The following is a 25,931-nucleotide window of genomic DNA, read 5'->3' as shown; positions in this document are numbered from 1 at the left end:
CATCTCAAAAAAAAAAAAAAAAAAAAAAAAGAGAAACTTTGTGATTTACTCCATGGAACAAATATCATATAGAACTGTAACATTTAAAAGTCAGATTTCTGTTTCTAAACTTTAGGTTTATACCTCTTGGCAGATGACTAGATGATTCTTTCCCCATCCCAAGAGTAAGATTCGGCCAACTTGTGTGTGTGTGTTTATCACATGTGATTCCACATTTCAGTTTGTTTCTCTATATTTTTTGTATTTTAAATTGGACAAGTATTACTTTTATAAGAAAAAAGATAATTACTAAAAATAAATGAGAAATACATACACCTGTAGAATTTGCATAGTGTCAAGTAAATGATAAGGGTAGAAAGAGTGCAGAGAAAACAAGGATGAAAACGAAGGTGGCTGAAGAATGCTTTGTGAAGGAGGTGGGATTGAAATGAGCCTTGAAAGCCCGGGCGCGGTGGCTCACACCTGTAATCCCAGCAACTTGGGAGGCTGCAGCAGGTGGATCACCTGAGGTCAGGAGTTTGAGACCAGCCTGGCCAACATGGTGAAACCCCGTCTTTACTAAAAACACAAAAGTTAACCAGGTGTGGTGGCGGGTGCCTGTAATCCCAGCTACTCTGGAGGCCGAGGCAGGAGAATCACTTGGACCCGGGAGGTGGAGGCTGCAGTGAGCAGAGATGGCGCCACTGCACTCCAGCCTGGGCGACAGAGCGAGACTCCGTCTCAGAAAACAAAACAAAACAAAAGCAAACAAAAAAACCAAACGCCGAAACGGGCTTTGAAGAACGGAAGGGATGCAGATGAAAGAGAGGGGAGAGCGCAGGGCGGTTTGGCCGTTCGTTGGACCAGGGTCGGTTCTTCGCTCGCGACCGCGGCCCTTCCTCGGGCAGCAGAAGCGGCGCGGAGGTCGGGGAAGTGGCCTGAAACTTCGGCGTCGGGTGAAAGAAAATGGCCCGAACCAAGCAGACAGCTCGTAAATCCACGGGTGGGAAAGCCCCCCGCAAACAGATAGCCACGAAAGCCGCCAGGAAAAGCACCCCCTCCACCGCCGGGGTGAAGAAGCCGCATCGCTACCGGCCCGGGACCGTGGCGCTGCGAGAGATCCGTCGCTACCAGAAGTCGACCGAGCTGCTGATCCGCAGGCTGCCCTTCCAGAGGCTGCTGAGGGAGATCGCGCAGGAGTTCAACGCCGACCTGAGGTTTCAGAGCGCGGCCGTCGGTGCGCTGCAGGAGGCCAGCGAGGCGTACCTGGTGGGGCTGTTCGAAGACACCAACCTGTGTGCCATCCACGCTGGGAGAGTCACCATCATGCCCAGAGACATCCAGCTGGCTCGCCGGATACGGGGGGACAGAGCTTAAGTGAAGGCCGTTTTTATGGCGTTTTGTAGTAAATTCTGTAAAACACTTTGGTTTAATTTGTGACTTTTTGGGAAGAAATTGTTTATAAGATGTTGCATTTGTACTTAAGTCATTCCATCTTTCATTCCATGTTTCGCTCAGGATGAATGCCAGAAGCGACTGTTCACAGACCTCAGTGATGTGAGCGCTGTTGCTCTGGACTGACAAGTTGCTCATATGCAGAAGGGATGGGTGATAGTTCTTGCTTCTCATGATGCATGTTTCTGTATGTTCATGACTTTCTCGGGTAGCTATTAAGGTACTAGAATTGATAAATGTGTACAACAGGGTCCTTTTGCAATAAAACTGGTTATGACTTGATCCAAGTGTTTAACAATTCGGGCTGTTGAGTCTGACCATACATCTCTGTGATAGAATGTGGGCTTTTTCAAGAGTGAAGATACAAACCTGAACCACAGTGTAACTTAGTTTCCTTTAAAAAAAAAAAAAAAGTAAACCTGGCAGGTATAGAATACACTATGTGCATTTATAATAGCTATTTTATATATTGTAGTGTCAACATTTTCAAATTAAATTTTTTACATTCACAAGTGGTGGTGAGTCTTGTCATTAAGGTGTGTGTAATTTAGAGTCCAGTTGGTTTTCTTCTGACTGCACTTGTTCTCACAGTAGTAAAATGCTATGGGCATCTATACCTTGCATAACTCCTCATTCTACATGTTAACTAACCCTCTAGCTGATAACGCAAACACTAACTGGGGGATTTTCTTTATAAGGGCTCTAGAAAAAAATACGAGTTATTCACACCAGCATCATCTGTTAACGAATATTCTGAACTAGTTAGTGCAGCTTTTCATCGTGTTGTGTGGTTGGTCTCATAACTAGGTTGAGTTTTTCTCCTCTGCTAAGAGGAAACAGTACCGAAGTTCCTTTTCTTGTGGCATTTGTATTATAAAAACTGGTGTGGGGGAGGAGGCCAAAGCTCCGGCCCACTGGACCTCTGCCAGCGAAGATGGTGTTGGGTTAGGTCACATCTGGTTACTGTCCTGGGAAAATCATTTTTATAGAGATGGCCTTCCAAGTGGTTTTAAAATTTATCCTATTGAAGTTTTTAGGTCAATTATGTATGTTGACTAAATTTACAAATAAACTTGTTTATCCAAAAAAAAAAAAAAAGAGAGAGAGAGAGGAAAAGAATCAGAAATACTGGAGAGTAGAAATGCAACAGAAGAGAACTGTAAACTTTACGTTGGGGGAAAACAATTAGTTTGTCTCAAGTGTAGTATTTATGCAAAGGAGAAAACTTTAGGGATGTGGGGCCCACATTGTAAAGAGCTTGGAATTAGGATTTAAGGAATTTTATACTCTATCCTGCAAAATTCAGAGACAAATTTGAGAACTGACTAGCATTTTAACTTGCAAAAAAAGACATGTTAGTACAGAACTAGCACATCTAATTTTTTTAAAAGTATTTGAACCGTAACATGGTGAAATCCCGTCTCTACTAAAAATACAAAAATTAGCTGGATGTGGTGGTGGGCACCTGTAATCCCAGCTACTCTCAAGGCTGAGGCAGGAGAATTGCTTGAACCCAGGAAGTGGAGGTTGCAGTGAGCCGAAATCGCACCATTGCACTCCAGCCTGGGTGTCAAGAGCAAGACTCTGTCTAAAAAAAAAAAAAAATCACAAAGTCAGGAGATAGCTCAGATTGTTATACATTAGTCAACAATTCTGATTGGATAACTTTGGGGTCAGTCTTGATAAAAAGAAAAACAATATGTTTCTGTCTTTTGCATAAAAAATAACTTTATGGCTTATCTTGGAATTCAAGGCTTTCCAAATATTTCTGGTTTTCGTGGCTTATCTTAGAGTGCAAAGCTTTCAGGAATGTCAGCCTTTTCCAGACTATGGTACAGGATGGGCTTGATTAGTCAATATAGTGGGCAGGGCTAGACATGATATTAGTTTTACAGACTAGAGTTCACACTAAACGTCCATAGGCTCCCATAGGGCCACCAGGTAGAGTTGTGCAGATTGTACAGGCTGTGCACTGCACAACTTTTTATGCTATGTGCACAGTGCCCTCTGGAGTTATAAAATGCAAAGTCGGCTGGACGCGGTGGCTCACGCCTGCAATCCTAGCACTTTGGGATGCCGAGGCGGGCGGATCACAAGGTCAGGAGTTCGAGACCAGCCTGGCCAACATGGTGAAACCCCCTCTCTACTAAAAATACAAAAATTAGCTGGGCGTGGTGGCGGGCGCCTGTCATCCCAGCTACTCAGGAGGCTGAGGCAGGAGAATCATTTGAACCCAGGAAGTGGAGGTTGCAGTGAGCCGAGATCGTGCCATTGCACTCCAGCCTGGGAGACAGAGTGAGACTCCGTCTCAGGAAAACAACAACAACAAAAAAAACAAATAAAAAAAAACAAAGTCTACTCAGCCATACCTGGAAGCCTAGAGGCCAGGCAGGTGACACAAATCAGTGAAACCTAGGGTCCATTGAAAGGATTCCAACAAATTTAAAAATAATGGTCAGAGCACTGTGGAATTGTAGTAAAACAAATTTGTAGACTATGTTCAGCCTTGGAGCTCAAGTTTGGGACCTCTGCCATGTAGGGTAGAGGCAGTCAATATTTTTGTCAGGGTAATGATGCAAAGAGTTATGTAAAATAGATTACCATAGAGAAAAGAGGCTACAAAGAAATAAAAAAGTCAGAAAAATATTTCAATAATCTGGGCTGAGGAAACAGGGTCCTGGCCGGGCAAGAGCTATGTGGATAGACATAGAAAGAAAAGAATTAATAGAATGTAGTGATCAGATTCAGGTTTGATTCTGAACCAAATCAATTCAGACTTGATTTCTCATAAGACCAAAAAAAAGAAAGGGAGACCAGAGTAATGCAAGGTTTCGAACTTGGGTCCTTAGGAAAATACCCGGAAGAAAAATATTTACCTTGGAAATAATTTCAGGTTAAAAAATAATCTTTTGACCAGGCGTGGTGGCTCATGCCTGTAATCCTGGCACTTTGGGAGGCCGAGGCAGGCAGATCACGAGGTTAGGAGATGGAGACCATCCTGGCTAACATGGTGAAACCCCTTCTCTACCAAAAATACAAAAAATTAGCCAGGTGTGGTGGCGGGCGCCTGTAGTCCCATCTATGTGGGAGGCCAAGGCAGGAGAATGGCGTGAACTCGCGAGGCGGAGCTTGCAGTGAGCGGAGATCACACCACTGCACTCCAGCCTGGTCAACAGAGTGAGACTCAGTCTCAAAAAAAAAAAATCTTTTAGAATATGATAGTAAAAAATCATGTTTTGAAAGCTTATGCAATGCTGGCCAGGCACGGTGGTTCATGCATGTTGGGAGGCTGAGGCAGGCGGATCACTTGAGGTCAGGAGTTCAAGACCAGCCTGACCAACATGGTGAAACCTCATCTCTACTAAAAATACAAAAATTAGCCAGGCTTGGTAGTGGGCGCCTGTAATCCTAGCTAGTGGGGAGGCCGAGGCAGGAGAATCACTTGAACCCGGGAGGCAGAGGCTGCAGTGAGCAGAGATCGAGCCACTACACTCCAGCCTGGGCAATAAAGTGAGATGCCATCTTAAGAAAAAAGAAAAAAGCACTGGGCACAGTGGCTCACCTCTGTAATCCCAGCACTTTGGGAGGCCGAGGTGGGCGGATCATGAGGTCAGGATATCGAGACCATCCTGGCTAACACAGTGAAACCCCGTCTCTACTAAAAATACAAAAAATTAGCTGGGCGTGGTGGCAGGCGCCTGTAGTCCCAGCTACTCGGGAGGCTGAGGCGGGAGAATGGCGTGAACCTGGGAGGCGGAGCTTGCAGTGAGCCGAGATCGCAACACTGCACTCCAGCCTGGGCGACAGAGCGAGACTCCATCTCAAAAAAAAAAAAAAAAAAGGAAACAGCTTATGTAATGCTATGGCACTGCTCATAATAAAAAATACGTGAGAAAAAAGCAGACAAGAGGAAGACAAAAATTGGAAAAAAAATGCAAAAACATTAACAAAATGTTATTTCTCAGCAATGTGATCATAAGTTATAAAAATTTTCTTCCTTGTACCATGTTTCCAAAATTTCTACAATGAATGTGTTATATTTAAAAATAGAAAAAAATACCTTTAAAGATCCTAGAGGCTTCCCTTTTACATAAGCCATAAATTCAACCTTCATTATTTTGTTTTTGTGGTAACCATTTGTGATAGTAAGTGCTAACAGGCTTGGCTTTTTGGTTTTGGAAAAATTGGTCCTTTTCTTGTGTACTAAATAGAAAGTCCTTGTAATCTCGAGGAGATAAAGATTTAATGTTGCCTAGTGATATAGATTTGTTTTAGGCATTCTTATTCAAAAACTAACTTCAATTGTTTTAATGATTTTTAGAAAAGATGGTTTTCCTTTTTTTTTTCTTTTTTTTGAGATGGAGTCTCGCTCTGTCGCCCAGGCTGGAGTGCAGTGGCGTGATCTTGGCTCACTGCAACCTCCACCTCCCGGGTTCAAGCAATTCTCTGCCTCAGCCTCCCAAGTAGCTGGGATTACAGGCACCTGCCACCATGCCCAGTTAATTTTTGTATTTTTAGTAGAGATGGGGTTTCACCATCTCTGTCAGGCTGGTCTTGAACTTCTGACCTCGTGATCTACTCTCCTTGGCCTCCCAAAGTGCTGGGATTACAGGTGTGAGCCACTGTGCTCGGCCTCTTTTTTTGGAATTAGCTATTAGCCCTTCCCAAGTTGCATTCATAGCTTAAAGCCTATCTGAGCTTTTGCCAAGAACATAAAGATTTAAGCAAAAAGGAATAACAGTATTATTCTGTTTAAGGCCAGGCATGGTGGCTCACACCTGTAATCCCAGCACTTTGGGAGGCTGAGGTGGGTGGATCATCTGAGGTCAGGAGTTCGAGATCAGCCTGGCCAACATGGTGAAACTCCGTCTCTACTAAAATATAAAAATTAGCTGGGTGTGGTGGTGCATGCCTGTAATCCCAGCTACTTGGGAGGCTGAGACATGAGAATCATTTGAACCCAGGAGGCAGAGGTTGCAGTGAGCTAAGATGGCGCCACTGCACTCCAGCTTGGGTGAGAGTGAGACTCTGTCTCAAAAAAAAAAAAAAAAATTCTGCTTATAGTAGTATAAAGTTTTAAAAGATGGCTTCACATAGTCCTGGCATGGTGGCTCACGCCTCTAATCCCAGCACTTTGGGAGGACGAGGCGAGTGGATCACCTGAGGTCAGGAGTTCGAGACCAGGCTGACCAACATGGTGAAACCCTGCCTCTACTAAAAATACAAAATTAGGCGGGCATGATGGTGCATGCCTGTAATCCCAGATATTTGGGAGGCTGAGGCAGAAGAATTGCTTGAACCGGGGAAGTGGAGGTTGCAGTAAGCCAAGATCATGCCATTGTACTCCAGCCTGGACAACAAGAGTGAAACTCCATCTAAAAAAAAAAAAAAAGGCTTCACATATATTTGATGCCAGGCTCATTTGACCTTTAAGAAGAAAAACAGGATGTAATTACAGCAGATTTTTTTTTTTTTTTTTTTTTTTTTTTTTTTTTTTTTTTTTTGAGACGGAGTCTCACTGTCTTCCAGGCCGGACTGCAGTGGCGCAATCTCGGCTCACTGCAAGCTCCGCCTCCCGGGTTCACGCCATTCTCCTGCCTCAGCCTCCCAAGTAGCTGGGACTACAGGCGCCCGCCAACACGCCCGGCTAATTTTTTGTATTTTTAGTAGAGACGGGGTTTCACCGTGTTAGCCAGGATGGTCTCAATCTCCTGACCTCGTGATCCACCCGCTTCGGCCTCCCAAAGTGCTGGGATTACAGGCGTGAGCCACCGCGCCCGGCTTACAGCAGATTTTTTTAAGCTCTATTTTGTGGAGAAGACATTAAGGCTCACAGAGGTAAAGTCTCCTGCTCAGTATCACAGAGTTATCAAATGGTAAAGCAAGAATTTAAGTCAACATCTTTCAAGTAGTACAGTTTTTCTTACAGACTCTGAATTTAAAACCACGAGGACTGTCCTTGGCCCACAGCACTGGACCTCCTTGCTGTGCTGACAGCTGAATCTGTTCATCAACTCACCACCTTTGCCCAGCTCCACGACCTGGTCAAACCCCAGGCTATCACTGTGGTACAGCGGCTCCAGCACCCAGTAAAACCCAAAATACAACAAAGGAGAACAGAAGGTAGCTAACAACTCTAATTTCTTTAATGCACATTTGGTATTTTAAACTTTGCATCATGGTTTCCACACAAGTCCTTCTTCAAAAGACTACAAGAGTCAAAGTCTGAGATAAATAATGAAAATTATAGGAAATTTTACAAGTTTGATGTAATAGTTCACATTCCACCAGCAGAATAATTTTTTCTGTGTGAAAATCTTATACTTAACATAAATGGTTAAATTATGGGAGCACAATTCCTGATAACCTGAAGCAGAACTTGAAGAATTAGCTTCAGTTCCACATGGTTACAGCCTCAAAATTAGTTTTCCCTTCATACTTCTTTTATATTATCCCATTTGGCAGTTATGCCCACTTGCTGCAGGAATTTCTCATTGTTCTGTGATCAGGGGTATTCATTTGTTTTAACTCATGCTATACAGTTCGTCATGCACACATGATTTTTACTTTGAATTTAATTTTGGCTGGATACAGTCTCACACTGTTCTTCACTCATGCTTGGGTTTTTTGTATGTATCATTTTCTTCTGCTAAGATGATTAACTTCTCATGTATACTGTTTGGGTATTTGTTTATACTTTTATGCTATTACCCACACTTCTTTGTTCAGTAAACCCTTCTTACTAGATAACTTGGATATACTAGCAAATAGCTCATTTATCACCCTACTAATCACTTTAAAAGCAATATTGCTTTCTATAAAGTTAATACTAATGTCACATACAATAAATATTTATCAAATGAATGATTAAAGGGATATCAGCTAAGAAAATAGGTATTATAGCTAACTTTGGAGTAGGATGTTACAAAAAGTAGGAAATTCTAATTTTATATATGTATTTATATATACATATATACATTCATGTAAACACATATTTATTTAAAGATATATATTTAAACAAATATATATATCTTGGAGACAGGGAGTTTCGCTATGTTGCCCAGGCTAGTCTTGAACTCCTGGCCTCAAGCAATCCTTCCACCTCAGCCTCCCTAAGTGCTGGGATTTTAGGTGTGAGCCACTACATCCAGCCTAAAATATTTTTTGATGAGCAATAAAAATGGCTTAAGTCTAGTCGTAACTTACAATTTGAAATATTTTAGGATACCAAGCCTAAGCAATAAACTATAAACTTGAAGAATAAGATTTTACAAAAATGACCCTACATGGTAACTTCTCAGAGGAAGCAGTCTACCCTCCTGTTCAAAGCCAATCCCTCCTGTATTATCTATTTCTGTATAACAAATTACCCAGACTTCACAGCTTAAAACAACAAACGTCTATTATCTCACACCATTTCGGATTTGAGGAATCTGGGAGCAACATGGCGGAGTGGTTCTGGCTCAGAATGTCTCATGAGAGTTACAGCCAGATGTCAACCAGGGCTGCCATTGTCTGAAGGCTTAACTGAACTGAAAGATTCCCTTCCAAGCTCCCTCATGCGGTTGCCGGCAAGAAGCGTTAGTTCCTCACCATATGTGCTTCTCCACAGATGGCCCCTGGCTTCCCCCAGAGCAAACGATCAGGGAAGAGAGAGAAAGCAAGCGAAAGTCACCAAGACAGAAGCCACAGTATATTTTATAACCTAACCTCAGAAATGACATAATGCCATTTCTGCCATATTCAATTAGTCACTCAGACCACTGCGGGAGGGGCTGACAAAAGGGCATGACTACCAGGAGGAAGGATCAACGGGGGCCATCTTGAAGGCTGACTACCAAACTTCCCTTGTATTCTTTAGGATCTTCTCCCATCTCTTCAGGAACTTTGCTGCATCCATTACCCTCTTGCTCTTACAGTTTGACTAATTCCTCTTTACTAGTTCCCCTATCTTGGTTCTGGATACTCTGAAACTATATTCTGAGGTTTCACTCTATACCTTCTTGTTTTCCTTGACTCTCTTTTGCCTTGACTAGAGTGACACCATTCTTCCCTGGCTTTTATCCACTGCTGACCTTCTTTCTTTAGCTCTCTATAAATGTTGGTATTTTTCACAATTTAGTCCTCATCTCTTCTTTCTTATTCTAAACACTCTCCCTTTCTTTTTCTATGTCATTGCCCTTAGCTGCCATCTGTATGCTGATGACTTCAAAATGCAAATTCCTAGATTTGTTCTCTTTTTTTAGTTCCATTATTATATCCAACTCCTTGCTCAAGAGTCTGAGAGTCCTACAGGTTTCCCAACTGATAGCTGTGTTGGCTCTGTTTGAGGGGATTGATTACTTCTGAGAGCTTTTGATTAGGAATAGAAACATTTTTTAATAACAGTATTCCAGGCCGGATGTGGAGGCTCATCCCTATAATCCTAACACTTTTGGAGGCTGAGGTGGGAGGATCACTTCGGGCCAGGAGTTCCAGACCAGTCTGGGCAACAGAGGGTGACTCCATCTCTACAAATAAATAAACGAACAAATATTTTAAAAAGTATTTAACTCCAAAATGAGTTGCGTCTGTTTGGTACAATCCCTAGGGCAAAGGCAAGATGGAATATGGAAACAGCAAAAGGTTCCCTTTTTTTTTCAGGGGATGCCACTGACATGTGCACCAAACCATTATTTATAGGTTTAGCTCATCATAAAAGCAGAAGGCTCATCCTAGTTATCAGTTTATGCACAAAACATAAAGGCGCTGCAACCAGCCTCATAAACCACTTCTGTCTGCCAGCACCTTCTTCACATACTTCATGGTGCCTATCCCAAGACTCAGAACCTTACCAAATCCACTCCTATGCAAATTGTTCAAGACCAACTCCTCCCTGGAATGCTCTAGATTTCAGACCTCAATCTCTCCTAAACCAATGTTATGAAACCAAGTTCTAAGAGCTGTGTCCCCCAGGGTGTCTCTAGCATAGACACTCTACATCCTGCAGCTATTGTCCCCGCATTTCTATGATGTAACTGTGCTGTGAGCAAGAGTTCATAATGCAGTGCAACATTTGCATATAATGCAATAATTATGCACTAAATATTATAATTATGGAATAACATCATAAGGCCCAATCACAAGCTACATGCAGCAGTAGCCTGCTCATACACATACAATATCAGAAACTGTTTTCACTTGCAAGTCGATATTGAAACGGTAAAGTTTCCCTGTCCCCCTCGCAGAGCATGCAGTGGGGGTGTAGCTCACTTCTTCAGTGCCTCGCTGCTCAAACCTCTAGGGGAGCATAGGGACGGGCAGGCTGTGGGGCTCCGACCCCACGGCAGTGTCTAGAGGTGAACGTTTACGGCTCCTGAAGCCCCAGTGGGTGTGTATTACAGGATGCTCTTAGTTTACCGTCTTGTGTTAACCAGCTCAATTAGACCCTCTACCTTGTTGCAAGGACAGAGAGCTTTCTGCATCCCGGGTTCTTGCCTTGGTGTACTGGAAGACTCGGATCACGCGTGGACTTGGAAAACGAGTGCCAAGTTTTACTGAGCAGAAGCAGCTCTCAGCCCGAAGGGAGATCGCCTTCTCCTGGAGTTGGGCCACTGGGCCGCCCTGGCTCTCCTCCGACTGTCCTGGCCAAACCCCACCTCCTCCCGCCTGCCGGTGGCGTCCCACCATCCTGCCTGCCAACGTGCTGGTGCCTGCTGTTCTCCTGCTGTGCTCCTCTCAATGACCAGCCACTTGCATCTTCTTCCACCAACGCGTTCCTCACAATGTCCAGCCACTGCGTCGGCCTGCTACGGTCTCCGGTTTTTATAGGCCCAGGATGGGGGCGTGGCAGGCCAGGATGGTGTTGGGAAATGCAACATTTGGGCCGGAAATGCCTGTCCTCACCTAGGTCCGTGGGGGTGGAGCCCTAGGCAGGGACCACAGCTTTCTCTACCCAGCACTTCCCTTCCTCCCTTTTGTATTGTTTAAAGGGACCACAATCTTCCCTTTCCAGCACTCCAGTATCAATATGTACCCTTAATCAGGAACAAAACCTGATGTCAGGTGGATAGATGTTTCCTCTTATTCAAGCTATGAACCTTATTTTCACCAGTGAAATGATTGGCGTTGAGATTGAGCACTCAGAACTTCTCCACATGCTTGAATCTCTAGAGCCTCCCTTCTCAGGCTGATGAAATCATTTCTGTACTTCAAACCCATCTAGTGGGAGAGGCTGCCTAGAAGCCAGTTAGCAGTGCCACAGTTCTAAAGTTTAAAACTGGTCAGGGACCACAAGAAGAAACACATTTCATCCAAGGAAACATCCCTCCCCTCCCCTGCCTTCCCCTCCCCTCCCCTGCCCTACCCTACCCTTCTTTTTTTCTTTCTTTCAACTATAGAGGTGAGGTCTCACTGTATTGTCCAGGTTGGTATCAAGCTCCTGGGCTCAAGCGATCCACCAGCCTCACCCAGCCAAAGTGCTGGGACTACAGATGTGTGCCACCACGCTCTGCTAGAAACGTGGGTTTCGAAACGTTGAAAATTTTCGGCCTGGCGCGGTGGCTTACGCCTGTAATCCCAGCACTTTGGGAGGCCGAGGCAGGCGGATCACCTGAGGTCAGGAGTTTGAGACCACCAGCCTGGCCAACATGGTGAAACCCCGTCTCTACTAAAAATACAAAAATTGGCTGGGCGTGGTGGCAGGTGCCTGTAATTCCAGCTACTTGGGGAGGCTGAGACAGGAGAATCGCTTGAACCCAGGAGGCGGAGATTGCAGTGAGCCGAGATTGCACCACTGCACTCCAGCCTAGGGGACAAGAGTGAGACTTCGTCTCAAAAAAAAAAAAAAAAAAAAAATTCAGGGGACAGCCATGGTGGCTCACACCTGTAATCCTAGCACTTTGGGAAGCTGAGGCAGGTGGATCACTTGAGGTCAGGAGTTCAAGACCAGCTTGGCCAACATGGTAAGACCCCCCCCATTTCTACTAAAAATACAAAATATTAGCCAGACATGGTGGCTGACACCTGTAATCCGAATTACTCGGGAGGCTGAGGCAGGAGAATAGCTTGAACCCAGGAGGTGGAGGTTGCAGTGAGCCGAGATTGCACCACTGCACTCCAGCCTGGGCAACAGAGAGAGACTCCATCTCAAATAAATAAATAATTTAAAAATAAATATAATAAAATTAATTTTTAAACAGAAAGAAAATTGAAATATTTGTACTGAGAAAAATGCCATGTCCAACAAACTTAATGCTAGTCCTAGATTGTTTAGGTAGCTTTATAAAGGCAGGGAGGAAGGAAGGGAAAGAAAGAGGGTAAAAAGAAAAAATACATAAAGGAGGCCTCCTTATCCAGAAATCAATGAGAAAGGTTGGAGGCTTTCGTTCTGGATACCCCAAAACTATCTTTTCAAGTTGATCAACATTCCTTCATCTCATAGTGCTACTTTATATATATTGAGATTGCAGAAATTTATGGCTGATATGTTTGTAGTTTGGTATGTTGAGAATGCTTTCATAATTAAGACATACATACATTTTTTGTAGCTGCATGTAATCTCGATGTTTGAATTTTTGGATGACCAACTGAAAAGAAGACACAAACAATTTCAAACAGTGTCTCTGGTACCAGGACAAACCAGGAACATTCTGATCCTAGAGTTGTTTAAACAAAGACTGGAGAGTACTGCTTTCTTTGGCATACCAGAACCCACAGTGAGATGGTAAATTACTGTGTAACCAGATGTGACCCTCAAGTCCAACACTATCAAAGTATAAAGAAGAATTTCAGTAGCAGCTTGGATTACAACCTCACACATTCCACTGAGCCACTCTGAGTATTGCAAAACACTTATAGGATGCAGGTATTGGTAAGGCGATTCTAATCAATGTCCTAATGTGTTTTTTCAAAAGTGTATTCTTGCAAACCTAGTTTTAAGACATCATGACCCTGGCACGAATCACAAGATCAAAAAAGCCTTCTGAGATTCTGCAAACATGGTATCTCTATCTCCTTGACGTTCTCCTGTAACATTCTAGACAGGCTGTTGAGATTGAGGTAGAGATAGAGTGGGCAGCCTGAAGAAAATTGTAAATGTTCGTAAAACCCTCTGAGGGGATTTGGTGAAGCAGATGGCCCAGACCAAATAAAAAGACTGCCAAGCTGTGTTGGAGGTTCACCTGAGTTTAGAGGGCATGGATTTATTGTGGCTATTGCATACTAGACCCCTTGAGTTTGTTTTCACATTTGCTCCTCATGACATCTAAATATATAAATATAATTTTCCTGATTATGCAGGATTTAAGTCACTGACACAAGCTGCCACCGCTAGTTAGGGTTTTGTGGTTGCAAACAACAGAAAATCACTTTTATCACAAGATAAAAGGGATTTCATTGGAAAAATATGTGGAAACAAGACGGGCAAAACAAAGGGGGAGGTTAATGAACCAACATGTAAAAAACAAAACCAAAGCATTTCACAGGCCTCAGTAGTAGAAAGGAATAGATTGATTATTTAGGACATAGCTGCTTGTATATTGCTTAATATCTTTGGATCACTGCACCCCAGAGCCCAATTCCAGAGAGAGGAGATGGTGGGGAGACACTGTCTACCTTAGCTAGAGTCGTATTCTTAGTTGGGGAGCTGCCTCCAAGACTGGAATACAGCACGGTGCAGATTAAGATGGTTTTGCCAAAGAAAGGAGGCTGGATAACGGTGAGCAAAAACGAGCATATGTCCACTGCAGATCAAATAGCAGAATCTATATTTGTCACATGTGAAACCTAATGTTATATGTTCTTTAGCTAGGTCTGTTGTCGTCTGGATGATTATAGCACAAGTGAAACAGAGGAGTGAGAGATTTGAAGGCGTTAATGCCGGAAATAGTGATGGATAATCACTATACTTCTGAGCTAGGGAAGAAAATGAGGCCAGAAGATAATTTGGAAACCAGGAGAACTGAGACAACGTGGGTTTAAACCAAGTTTAGCCTAAAGCTGCCTTCTCACATATTTAAGTTTGCCCTAAAGGTTTTTCTGTACGTCATGAACTGTAAAAAGTGGAGGTGTAAAGCCCACACCCGTGCCAATCGCTGAGTTTTGGCCAATCAAATTTAGCCAAATGTTCAAACTGTGTTCAAATAAGGCAAATGCCAAGCTGTAACCAATCCATTTGTTTCTGTGCTTCACTTCTGTTTTCTATTCGTCACTTTCATTTTGCCGTCCATAAATCTTCTTCTACCATGTAGCTACGCTGGATTCACTATGAATCTGCTGTGATTCTGGGGGTTGCCCTATTTGAAAATTGTTCATTGTTCAGCTAAACTCCTTTACATTTAACTCAGCTGAAGTTTTTTTCTTTTAACAGTGGTAAGAAATTTCTAAGAATCTTCTGAGATTTTTTTTGAGACAGAGTCTTCCTCTTTTTGAGACATTGTTTCACCATGTTGGCCAGGCTGGACTTGAACTCCTGACCTCAAGTGATTTGCCTGCCACGTCTTCCAAAGTGCTGGGATTACAGGAGTAAGCCATTATGCCTGGCCGAATCCTCTGAGATTATGCCAGAAATTATTATTATATTTTTTGAGACGGAGTTTCGCCCTTTTGCCCAGGCTGGAGTGAAGTGGCGTGATCTCGGCTCACTGCAACCTCTGTGCCCGGGTTCAAGCAATTCTCCTGCCTCAGCTTCCCAAGTAGCTGGGACTATAGGTGCCCACCACCATGCCCGGCTAATTTTTGTATTTTTAGTAGAGTTGGGGTTTCACCATGTTGGCCAGGCTGGTCTTGAACTCCTGACCTCAGGTGACCCACCCGCCTCGGCCTCCCAAAGTGCTAGGACTACAGGTGTGAGCCACCACGCCCGGCCTATTATGCCAGAAATTCTATGATATAAACCAAGCAAGAGGCATGCCACGAGAAACTGAGGTGCTATGAAGGGTCATCAAAGAGCAAATAAAGTTCCAATTGTATTTTAGTTGCATTTATTTATTTATTTAAAATAGAGCCAGGGCCGGGCGCGGTGGCTCATGCCTGTAATCCCAGCACTCTGGGAGGCCAAGGCAGGAGGATCACAAGGTCAGGAGATCAAGACCAGCCAGACCAACATGGTGAAACCCCATCTCTACTAAAAATACAAAAAATTAGCTGGGCATGGTGGTGGGCACCTGTAGTCCCAGCTACTCAGGAGGCTGAGGCAGGAGAATGGCGTGAACCTGGGAGGCGGAGCTTGTAGTGAGCTGAGATCGCGCCACTGCACTCCAGCCTGGACAACAGAGCCAGAGTCTGTCTCAAAATAAAATAAAATAAAATAAAATAGAGCCAGGTACAGTGGCTCACCCCTATAATCCCAGCACTTTGGGAGGCTGAGGCTTGAGCCCAGGAGTTTGAGACCAGCCTGGGAAATATAGCGAGACCCTGTCTCTATAAAAAAAATTTTAAATTAAATTAGCCAGGCATGGTGGGACATGCCTATAGTCCCAGCTACTCTAGAGGCTGAGATAGGAGGATCACTTGTACCCAGGATATTGAAGCTGCCGTGAGCTATGTTCACGCCACTGCACTCCAGTCTGGGCAACAGAGCAAGACCCTGTCTCAAATGAATAGAATAGAATAGAATAGAATAGAGTAGAGTAGAGTGGAGTGGAGTAGAGTAGAGTAGAGTAGAGTAGAGTAGAGTAGAGTAGAGTAGAGTAGAGTAGAATAACCATACTGTCATTTATTTTTATTTTTTTGAAAATACAGATGGGAGCTGGGCATGGTGGCTCATGCCCATAATCCCAACACTTTGGGAGGCCAAGGCAGGAAGGTCCCCTGAGGTCAGCAGTTCAAGACCAGCCTGGCCAACATGGTGACACACCATCTTTACTAAAAATACAAAAATTAGCTGGGAGTGGTGATATACACCTGTAGTCCCAGCCCCTCAGGAGGCTGAGGCAGGAGAATCACTTGAACTCATGAGACAAAGGTTGCAGTGAGCCAAGATCCCACCACTGCACTCCAGCCTGGGTGACAGGGCAAGACTCTGTCTCCAAAAAAAAAACAGACAGGGTCTCACTAAGTTAGCCATGCAAGTCTCTAACTACTGGCCTTAAGCAATCCTCCTGCCTTAGTCTCTCTAAGTGCTAGGATTACAGGCATGAGCCACTATGCCCAGCCATTTTTATGAGACAGGGTCTGGCTTTGTTGCCCTGGCTGGAGTGCAGTGACACAATCTAAGCTTACTGCAATGTCTGCCTCTTGGGCTCAAACCATCCTTCCATCTCAGCCTCCTGAATAGCTGGGACTACAGCTGTGCAACACCACGCCCAGCTAATTTTTTTGTATTTTTGGTAGAGATGGGGTTTTTCCATGTTGCCCAGGCTGGTCTCAAACTCCTGGCCTTAAGTGATCCTCTCTCCTTGGCCTCCCAAAGGCCAAGGATTACAGGCACACCTGGGATTACACTGTTCAACCACTGGCTTAAGAGAAGCAGAAAGTCTTCTCAATGGTTCAAAATTCATTTTATGTTCGACAGGCCTTCTGCAAATTGAGACTCTGAGCTCTTTAGGGTAGTGACTGTAATTCTTCCTAGACACAGAAGGCCAGCAAGGTGATTGTCACAACAGCACTGAGCAAAAGCCATTACATATTAGTAGCCAATGAGAAACAAGATTCAGGACCCTGTAGAGGAGAGCACTCTCATATGCCAGCAAGCAGAGTGGTGGGAGGGGAGCTTGGGTGCATGCTATCCATTACAGCCAGTGGGTGGCTCTGAAGTCTAAGTAAGATGAACACGCACTGCTGTACTGGTTGGCACCTAGGCAGTAAGTAACAATTCACTAGATACAATTTTAGGTGGAACTACAGATTTGAAAAGTTCCGGGATGCAATATAATATCTATGGGAGCATTGCTATTAACATGAGAAGTCAGTATCTTGGAAACAAGTAGGGTCCCCTCCCCTGGAATATTGAAGAGATATGAAGACCGTATCTTCAAGTACCTGAGGGGAGACCTAATACAACGAGTTCTGTGGCTTTCTGCCAGACCTGGTGCAGGGAATCCATGAAATGGTCAGGCCTCCTGCTCCGCTTGGGGACCCATAGCCAGAAAATGTGTTTTGGGTTCTAATACAGTCAGAAGTATCAGAAGTACATTAATTATTTGATTTACTGAAAACTCAGGCCAGCTGCAGTGGTTTACATCTGTAATCCCAATGCTTTGGGAAGCTGAGGCTGGAGGATTGCTTGAGCCCAGGAGTTGAAGACTAGCCTGGGCAACATAGGGAGGCCCCCATCTCTATAAAAAATAAAAAATTAGCTGGGCACGGTGCTGTGCACCTGTAGTTCCAGCTCCTCGGGAAGCTGAGGTGGGAGCATCCCTTGAGCCCAGGATGTTGAGGCTGCAGTGAGCTATAATCACACCACTCCAACCTGAGTTGGAGACTGAAAAATAAAAACATAAAGAGAGAGAGAAAGAAAGAGGAAAGAAAGATAAATTAAAAAAGAAAGAAAGAGGCCGGGCGCGGTGGCTCACGCTTGTAATCCCAGCACTTTGGGAGGCCTAGGCGGGCAGATCACGAGGTCAGGAGATCGAGACCACGGTGAAACCCCGTCTCTACTAAAAATATAAAAAAATTAGCCTGGCGTGGTGGCGGGCGCCTGTAGTCCCAGCTACTCGGAGAGGCTGAGGCAGGAGAATGGCGTGAACCCGGGTGGCGGAGCTTGCAGTGAGCCGAGATCGCCACTGCCCCAGCCTGGGTGACAGAGTGAGACTCGTCAAAAAAAAAAAAAAAAAAAAAAAAAAAAGAGAAGCATACCAGGAAATCTGGACAGAGTCTCCCTCCCAGGCGAGTGCAGTGGGTGATCTCAGCTCCTGCACCTGCCTCCCAGGTCAAGCATTCCTGCACAGACTCCAGTAACTGGGATGTCTCGCTCTGTCGCCCAGGCTGGAGTGCAATAGCACGATCTCAGCTCACTGCAACCTCTGCCTCCTGGGTTCAAGCAGTTCTCCTGCCTTAGCCTCCCAAGTAGCTGGGATGACAGGCATGCAACACCAAACCTGGCTAATTTTTGTATTTTTAGTAGAGACAGGGTTTCTTCATGTTGGCCAGGCTGGTCTCGAACTCCTGACCTCAGGCGATCTGCCCACCTCAGCCTCCCAAAGTGCTGGGATTACAGGCTTGAGCCACCGTGCTGGCACATGCCATAACTATTAAAAAAAAACAAAAAACAAAAAACAGCTACTCAAGATACTTGATAGCTTTTTGTTGAGCAAAGAAAAAATGAAAACTCTATTGATAATGGCATTTATAAATAAGAATGTCTGAAGATTATTTTATGAACTGACATTATTTTTTCTTCCCATCCCTTCTTCCCAAAGAACTGCCCTTTATGACTCCAGGGAATGCCCTCAAACAAGAGTGCTAGCAGAAACCTAGCGGCAAACTGTCTTAGGTTCGAAGATACGTGACTAAAAGAAATGAAAAAGTGAGCTGATAAAAAAAAAGGAGCCATCTCACTGAACCAGATCACAAGTCAGGAGATGAGACATGGTAAATGATACCTTCTCTACTAAAAATAAAAAATTAGCCAGGCGGGTGGCAGGCACTGTATCCAGCTACTGGGGCGAGGCAGGAGAATGCTGACCTGGGGTGGAGTGCAATGAGCTGAGATCGTGCCACTGCACTCCAGCCTGGGTGACAGAGCGAGACTCCATCTCAAAAAAATAAAAAATAAAAAAAGGAAACTATCTCAGAGGAAATTTGCCATTTATGAGAAAAGTAGAGCATAGTTAAAATGAATCTTCCGAGTTATGGGGAAGAACAGTATCTCCATCCCTTATGTTTCCAGATGCAGCAACTTCAGGTAGGTGAGTGGCTTTCTACCTCACTGCACATTGGTTCCCTGGGTGGCTTTGAACTGTGAGATTGGCTGAGAATCACTGAGTATCTCCCTGTTCCTCATTCACCCCTCCCCAGGGAAACAGGAGTGAGCAGTCAGACATGTGAGTTGGGAAGAACAGACTGAGCTCAGCCCTTCCTCCACCTTTCTAGACCTGTGTGTTACAGGGAGTGCATCTGCTTCCTATGACCCTGCCTTTGCTGAGAAGCCTGTGCTTTTCAGCTGTGCCAGCAACCAGGTGGGGATGTCTGGGGAAAGTGTGAGCCTGCCCACTTGGCCACATCTTCCAGCTGACTTTATTAACGTGATATTTTGATGCTCACCTATCTGACTCCTGTATTTCTCTCAATTGATTCTGAAATCAAGAGGAAGAAAGATACTATTTATTAGCCCACCAAAGAAGGAATTTCTGGCTGGTCTAAACTCTTGCCCCAGACCCAGGGACCCTGGGGATATGACCTTAGATTTACCTTCTTGCCACTCTGCTCCCCAGAATGTATTGATACAAGATAAACTTGGAATGCTAGCAGGTCAGATTGCCCCTGGCTTACAGAAGCATTCATTGTGAAACCCCTGATTGATGAGTTGCAGCTGCCCTGTTAGGCATGTGATTTAGCACTTTCTCCCAGAGGCTACGCAACAAGCATGGACTACACATAGGTAGAGAATGGAAAGGGTGGCTGCCCAGAGGTCAAGTCTTCCGCACATGCTTCAGCCTCACCTCTTGCAACTGAGCATGCTGTGTGGTGGAGGGGCATGGAAGCTGCACCCAGCATTGCCAGACATCAGAAGGTCTCTGCTGTTTAGCCGTGTGCATTGTTTACCGTGTACCTTTTAAGGCTAAGTAAACTGTGACTTGTGAGTCTTTTTTTTTTTTTAAATCAATTTTGATCTTAGGACCAACAGATATTGAGTAACACATGTAGCAAATAGTCCACTAAATTCCTACACCTGAGTCCTGCCCTTCAATAATTGGATTATTAAAGTTGTTTGCTCTATCACTTACTTGTAGTCAATGCTGTAGGTTAGCTCACCTGTCACTCATTCCAACTCTTATTTCAATTTTCCTTCCTTCTTTAGAGAAGGAGGAAAGCTAAAAACTTCCCTTCTCAGATTTCCTTGTAGCTAGAGGTGGTCCCATGACTCAATTCTGGCTAACAAAATGTAAGCTGAATTTTGCTGGTACTGCCTCTTCCGTTTCTTTTTTCCTGCCTGGAACCCGTGAGGATGCCTGAGGCTCAGCAGTCATTGCTAAGCATGGTAGTGAGCAGGACACTAGGGGTCAGTTTCCTTGCTGGCATTGTTGAGGCCATCACAATCAGCCTTGGGCCTCCCGTTCCCAGATTTCCTGCTATAGGAGACAGAGAGATCCCTTACTTGTTTAAGCAGTCAAGTGCAATTCTAACGGATATATTTATAAATTCAATTTCCACGTGTGGTAGGCAGAATAAAGGTCCCCTAAAGATGTTTGTGTCCTAATCCTTGTGACCTGCAAATATGTTACCTTACATGGCAAGAGGGACTTTGCAGGTGTGACTAAATTAAGGCCTTCAAGGTAGGGGGAGTATCCTTGATCCTCCAGGCAGGCTCAAGGTAATTGTAAAGGTCCTTACAACTGAAAGAGGGAAGACGAAGGGGGTGTCAGAGAAGGAAATATGACAACAGAAGTAGGGTCAGAGAAACGTATGTTGCTCGCTTTGAAGAAGGAGAAAAGGGGCTGTGAGCCAAGGAATGTGGGTAACCTCTAGAAGCTGGAAAAAGAAAGGAAACAGATTCTTCCCTAGAGCCTCAGGGAGGAATTCAGCTCTTCTAGTATCTTGGTTTTTCGCCTAGTGAGACCTGTGTCAGATTTCTAATCTACTGAACCATAAGATGATAAATTTGTATCGTGTTAAGTGACTAAATTTGTGGTAATTTGTTACAGCAGGAAGAGAAAATTAATACTCTACATTATGACCTTTTAATATAAAATTATGAGGTCAAAATAAATTTTTTCAGTGCAAGACTCCTCTAGTTTTTAAAATCAAGACCAAGCAAAAAAAGACATAACTCTTTTTTAGAATTAAAAAAAATCCCCACAAACCTAGAAAAAGACTGATTTTTTTTTTTTTTTTTTTAAGACAGAGTCTCACTCTGTCACCTAGGCTGGAGTACAGTGGCGTGATCTGGGCTCACTGCAACCTCTGCCTCCTGGGTTCAAGCGATACTCCTGCTTCAACCTCCCTAGTTGCTGGGACTACAGGCATGTACCACCATGCCCGGGTAATTTTTGTATTTTTGGTAGAGACAGGGTTTCACCATGTTGGCCAGGCTGGTTTTGAACTCCTGACCTCAGGTGATCCACCCGCCACGGCCTCCCAAAGTACTGGGATTACAGGCGTGAGCCACTGTGCCCAGCCAAGACTGAAATTTTTATAGCATGGTAACAACTAAACACCAATGCTGGTTTTAAACCTGTTATAATTGATCAGTGATAGCTCCTTCAGCAAACACACCTAGGTAACAGCAAATGAACTTCTGTAACCCATGCTTTTATGACTGATTTTCCAAACTACTCCTGCCTCAGTAACCAATACTCCCCATAACAAACTCTTCTCATAAAGCCTGTATTTTTTTTTTTTTTGAGACAGAGTCTTGCTCTGTTGCCCAAGCTGGAGTGCAGTGGCGTGATCTCGGCTCACTGCAAGCTCCGCCTCCCGGGTTGACGCCATTCTCTTGCCTCAGCCTCCCTAGTAGCTGGGACTACAGGTGCCCGCCACCACAGCCAGTTAATTTTTTTGTATTTTTAGTAGAGACAGGGTTTCACCATGTTAGCCAGGATGGTCTCGATCTCCTGACCTCGTGATATGCCTGCCTCAGACTCCCAAAGTCCTGGGATTACAGGCATGAGCCACCACACCTGGCCAAAGCCTGTATTTTCTTTAACGAGACTGATCAGCATAGCTTTGGGGTGGTGATCTCATCCTTTGATATACTGTACATTTTTCCTAAACAAAGGGAGACTTCATTTAACAAGGGTCAAGGCAAATACAGAATATCTAGTAGATAAAAGCAGAGTACCAAGTTTTGTACTATTCCATGAAGGGAGGTAGGAAAGTGGTATATGATAATTTGTTTTAATTACGTGAAGAAATAACTTTATATATTGGTTTGAAACTCTTGATTTTTTCCTATGTTTTTATTTGAAAAACAAAAATGCTAAAAATGAATAAAATCCTTCATGATCCCACTGTGTCCGGAATTGGTGGGTTCTTGGTCTCACTGACTTCAAGAATGAAACCGTGGACCCTCGCGGTGAGTGTTACCGTTCTTAAAGGCGGCGTGTCTGGAGTTTGTTCCTTCTGATGTTCGCATGTGTTCGGAGTTTCTTCCTTCTGGTGGGTTCGTGGTCTCGCTGGCTTCAGGAGTGAAGCTGCAGACCTTCGTGGTGAGTGTTACAGCTCATAAAAGCAGTGTGGACCCAAAGAGTGAGCAGTAGCAAGATTTATCCCAAAGTGCGAAAGAACAAAGCTTCCACAGTGTGGAAGGGGACCCGAGCCGGTTGCCACTGCTGGCTCGGGCAGCTGCTTTTATTCTCTTATCTGGCCCCACCCACGTCCTGCTGATTGGTAGAGCTGAGTGGTCCGTTTTGACAGGGCACCGACTGGTGCGTTTACAATCCTTGAGCTAGACATAAATGTTCTCCACGTCCCCATCACATCAGTTAGATACAGGGTATGGACACAAAGGTTCTCCAAGGCCCCACCAGAGCAGCTAGATACAGAGTGTCAATTGGTGCGTTCACAAACCCTGAGCTAGACACAGGGTGCTGATTGGTGTGTTTACAAACCTTGAGCTAGACACAGAGTGCCAATTGGTGTATTTACAATCCCTGAGCTAGACTAAAGGTTCTCCAAGGCCCCACCAGAGTAGCTAGATACAGAGTGTGGATTGGTGCATTCACAGACCCTGAGCTAGACACAGGGTGCTGATTGGTGTATTTACAATCCCTGAGCTAGACATAAAGGTTCTCCACATCTCCACCAGACTCAGGAGCCCAGCTGGCTTCACCCAGTGGATCCTGCATCGGGGCTGCAGGTGGAGCTGCCTGCCAGTCCCACGCGTGCGCTCACACTCCTCAGCCCTTGGGTGGTCGATGGGACTGGGCGCCGTGGAGCAGGGGGTGGTGCTCGTGGGGGAGGCTCGGGCCGCACAGGAGCCCACGGAGGGGGTGGGAGGCTCAGGCATGGCGGGCTGCAGGTCCCGAGCCCTGCCCCGCGGGAAGGCAGCTAAGGCATGGCGAGAAATTGAGCGCAGCGCCGGTGGGCTGGCACTGCCGGGGGACCCAGTACACCCTCCGCAGCCGCTGGCCCGGGTGCTAAGTCCCTCATTGCCCGGGGCCAGCAGGGCCAGAGGCTGCTCCGAGTGCGGGGCCCGCCAAGCCCACGCCCACCCGGAACCCCAGCCGGCTCGCCGCACGCAGCCCCAGTTCCCGCTCGCGCCTCCCTCCACACCTCCCTGCAAGCTGAGGGAGCCGGCTCCCACCTTGGCCAGCCCAGAAAGGGGCTCCCACAGTGCAGCGGTGGCTGAAGGGCTCCTCAAGTGCCGCCAAAGTGGAAGCCCAGGCAGAGGAGGCGCCGAGAGAGAGCGAGGGCTGTGAGGACTGCCAGCATGCCGTCACCTCTCACCACCATCTTCATATTTGAAATATTTAAAAAAGTAAAAGTCTTCCCCTTATCTCCTTTCTAGCAATCCCATCCAACAGATGTAATTGCTATTAATAATTCTAGCCAGGCGTGGTGGCGCACACCTGTACTCCCAGCTACTCAAGAGGCTGAGGCAGGAGAATTGCTTAAACCCAGAAGGCAGAGGCTGCAGGGGGCTGATATTGCACCACTGCACCCCAGCCTGGTCGACAGAGTGAGACCCTGTCTCAAAAAAAAAAAAAAAGTCGTGTGTATCCTTTCAGATGTATACTTAGGCACGGGGTGTTATAATAAACCTATTTTAACCAACTGCCATAGTTGCTGGGGCCTTTAGAACCTGTTTTATGTAATTGGATATAGTTTAGTAACTTCAGCATGCTTGTAAGCTTCTTGAGAACAACAGCCAGGATACACTAATCTCTGTATAACAGATAATATTAAATAATAGGTTTCCAGCAAATACTGACTAATTGAATTAAGAATTAGGAGTTTCTCTAATAAGATCCCACTTAATCTCTGGTATAAGAATATAATTTGTGGTCCTAAAGAGATGTGGGTTCAGATACTGGGTCCAACTGTAGTAGCCTCTCTGGCATCTGAATGTTTAAAGTTCTGGGACAGCCTTGCTCAAAGAATAGTCAGCTGGTGGTCTATCAAGTAGTCAAGAGAGTTTGGCCATTTCAGAGGAAAAAAATAAAGAAGTATAATAATTTTGTTCAAATACATTTTATCAATGTGAAATTAAGAATTATTTTTGGCTGGGTGCGGTGGCTCACGCCTGTAATCCCAGCACTTTGGGAGGCCGAGGCGGATGGATCACGAGGTCAGGAGACCGAGACCATCCTGGCTAACATGGTGAAACCCCATCTCTACTAAAAATACAAAAAATTAGCTGGGCGTGGTGGTGGGTACCTGTAGTCCCAGCTACTCGGGAGGCTGAGGCAGGAGAATGGCATGAACCCGGGAGGCGGAGCTTGCAGTGAGCTGAGATCGCACCACTGCACTCCAGCCTGGGTGACAGCAAGACTCTGTCTCAAAAAAAAAAAAATTTTTTTTTACAGAAAGTCTGCTGTATTGTCAGTGTATTATTTATTTTTATTTTTTTGAGACAGGCTCTCACTCTTGCCCAGGCTGGAGTACAGTGGTGTGATCTCGGCTCACTGCAAGCTCCGCCTCCCAGGTTCACTCAAACCTCTCACCTCAGCCTCCTGGGTACCTGGAACCTCAGGAGTGTGCCACCATGCCCTGCTAATTTTAAAATTTTTTGTAGAGATAGGATCTTGCCACGTTGTCCAGGGTTGTCTTGAACTCCTGGGCTAGAGCAATCCTCCCCTGTTGGCCTCCCAAAGTGTGGGATTACAAGCGTGAGCCACTGTACCCAGTCCATTATTTATTTTTAAATTAGATGTGACTTTCATAAGACTCAAAATTGAAAAAGGTTAAAGATAAACAGTATAAGGTCTCCCTCTAACCACATCCGCTAAGCCAGTATTGATCAGCGTGTGTATCCCCTTACAGAGATATTTTACAATATACAAGAAAACACACACACACACACACAAATACACACACATTTTGCTCCCCTCCCCCCTTTTTTTTGAGACGAAGTCTCGCTCTGTCACCCAGGCTGCAGTGCAGTGGCACGATCTCAGCTCACTGCAACCTCCACCTCCCGAGTTCACGCCATTCTCCTGCCTCAGCCTCCCGAGTAGCTGGGACCACAGGTGCCCACCACCATGCCCGGCTAATTTTTTGTATTTTTAGTAGAGATGGGATTTCACCGTGTCAGCCACGATGGTCTCGATCTCCTGACCTCGTGATCCACCCATCTTGGCCTCCCAAAGTGCTGGGATTACAGGCATGAGCCACCACACCCGGCTCATTTTGCCCCTTTTTACACAAGCAACATAAGCTATGCACTTTTCTGCACCTTACTTGTTCCATGAAACAGT

At 45.1% G+C, this 25,931-nt stretch overlaps 1 protein-coding gene across 1 annotated transcript; it reads left to right on the top strand.

Annotated features, from left to right (window-relative positions):
* The first annotated feature begins 924 nt into the window (after window positions 1-924).
* On the top strand, window positions 925-1,356 carry LOC100607088 (histone H3.3). Its single transcript, XM_012503581.2, has one exon. It carries the CDS (start codon window positions 946-948, stop codon window positions 1,354-1,356), a length of 411 nt encoding a protein of 136 aa, XP_012359035.1. The 5' UTR covers window positions 925-945.
* The last annotated feature ends 24,575 nt before the right edge of the window (window positions 1,357-25,931 follow it).

The sequence above is a fragment of the Nomascus leucogenys genome, chromosome 23 (genome assembly GCF_006542625.1).
Source record: "Nomascus leucogenys isolate Asia chromosome 23, Asia_NLE_v1, whole genome shotgun sequence".
Classification (NCBI taxonomy): Eukaryota; Metazoa; Chordata; class Mammalia; order Primates; family Hylobatidae; genus Nomascus; species Nomascus leucogenys.
The sequence above is the reverse complement of the archived record's forward strand: the minus strand, read 5'-3'. Positions and strand labels throughout refer to the sequence as shown.

What these genes read in the sequence shown, in the direction of transcription:
- LOC100607088 (XM_012503581.2), top strand. Translation starts at nt 946, where the DNA reads ATGGCCCGAACCAAGCAGACAGCTCGTAAATCCACGGGTGGGAAAGCC.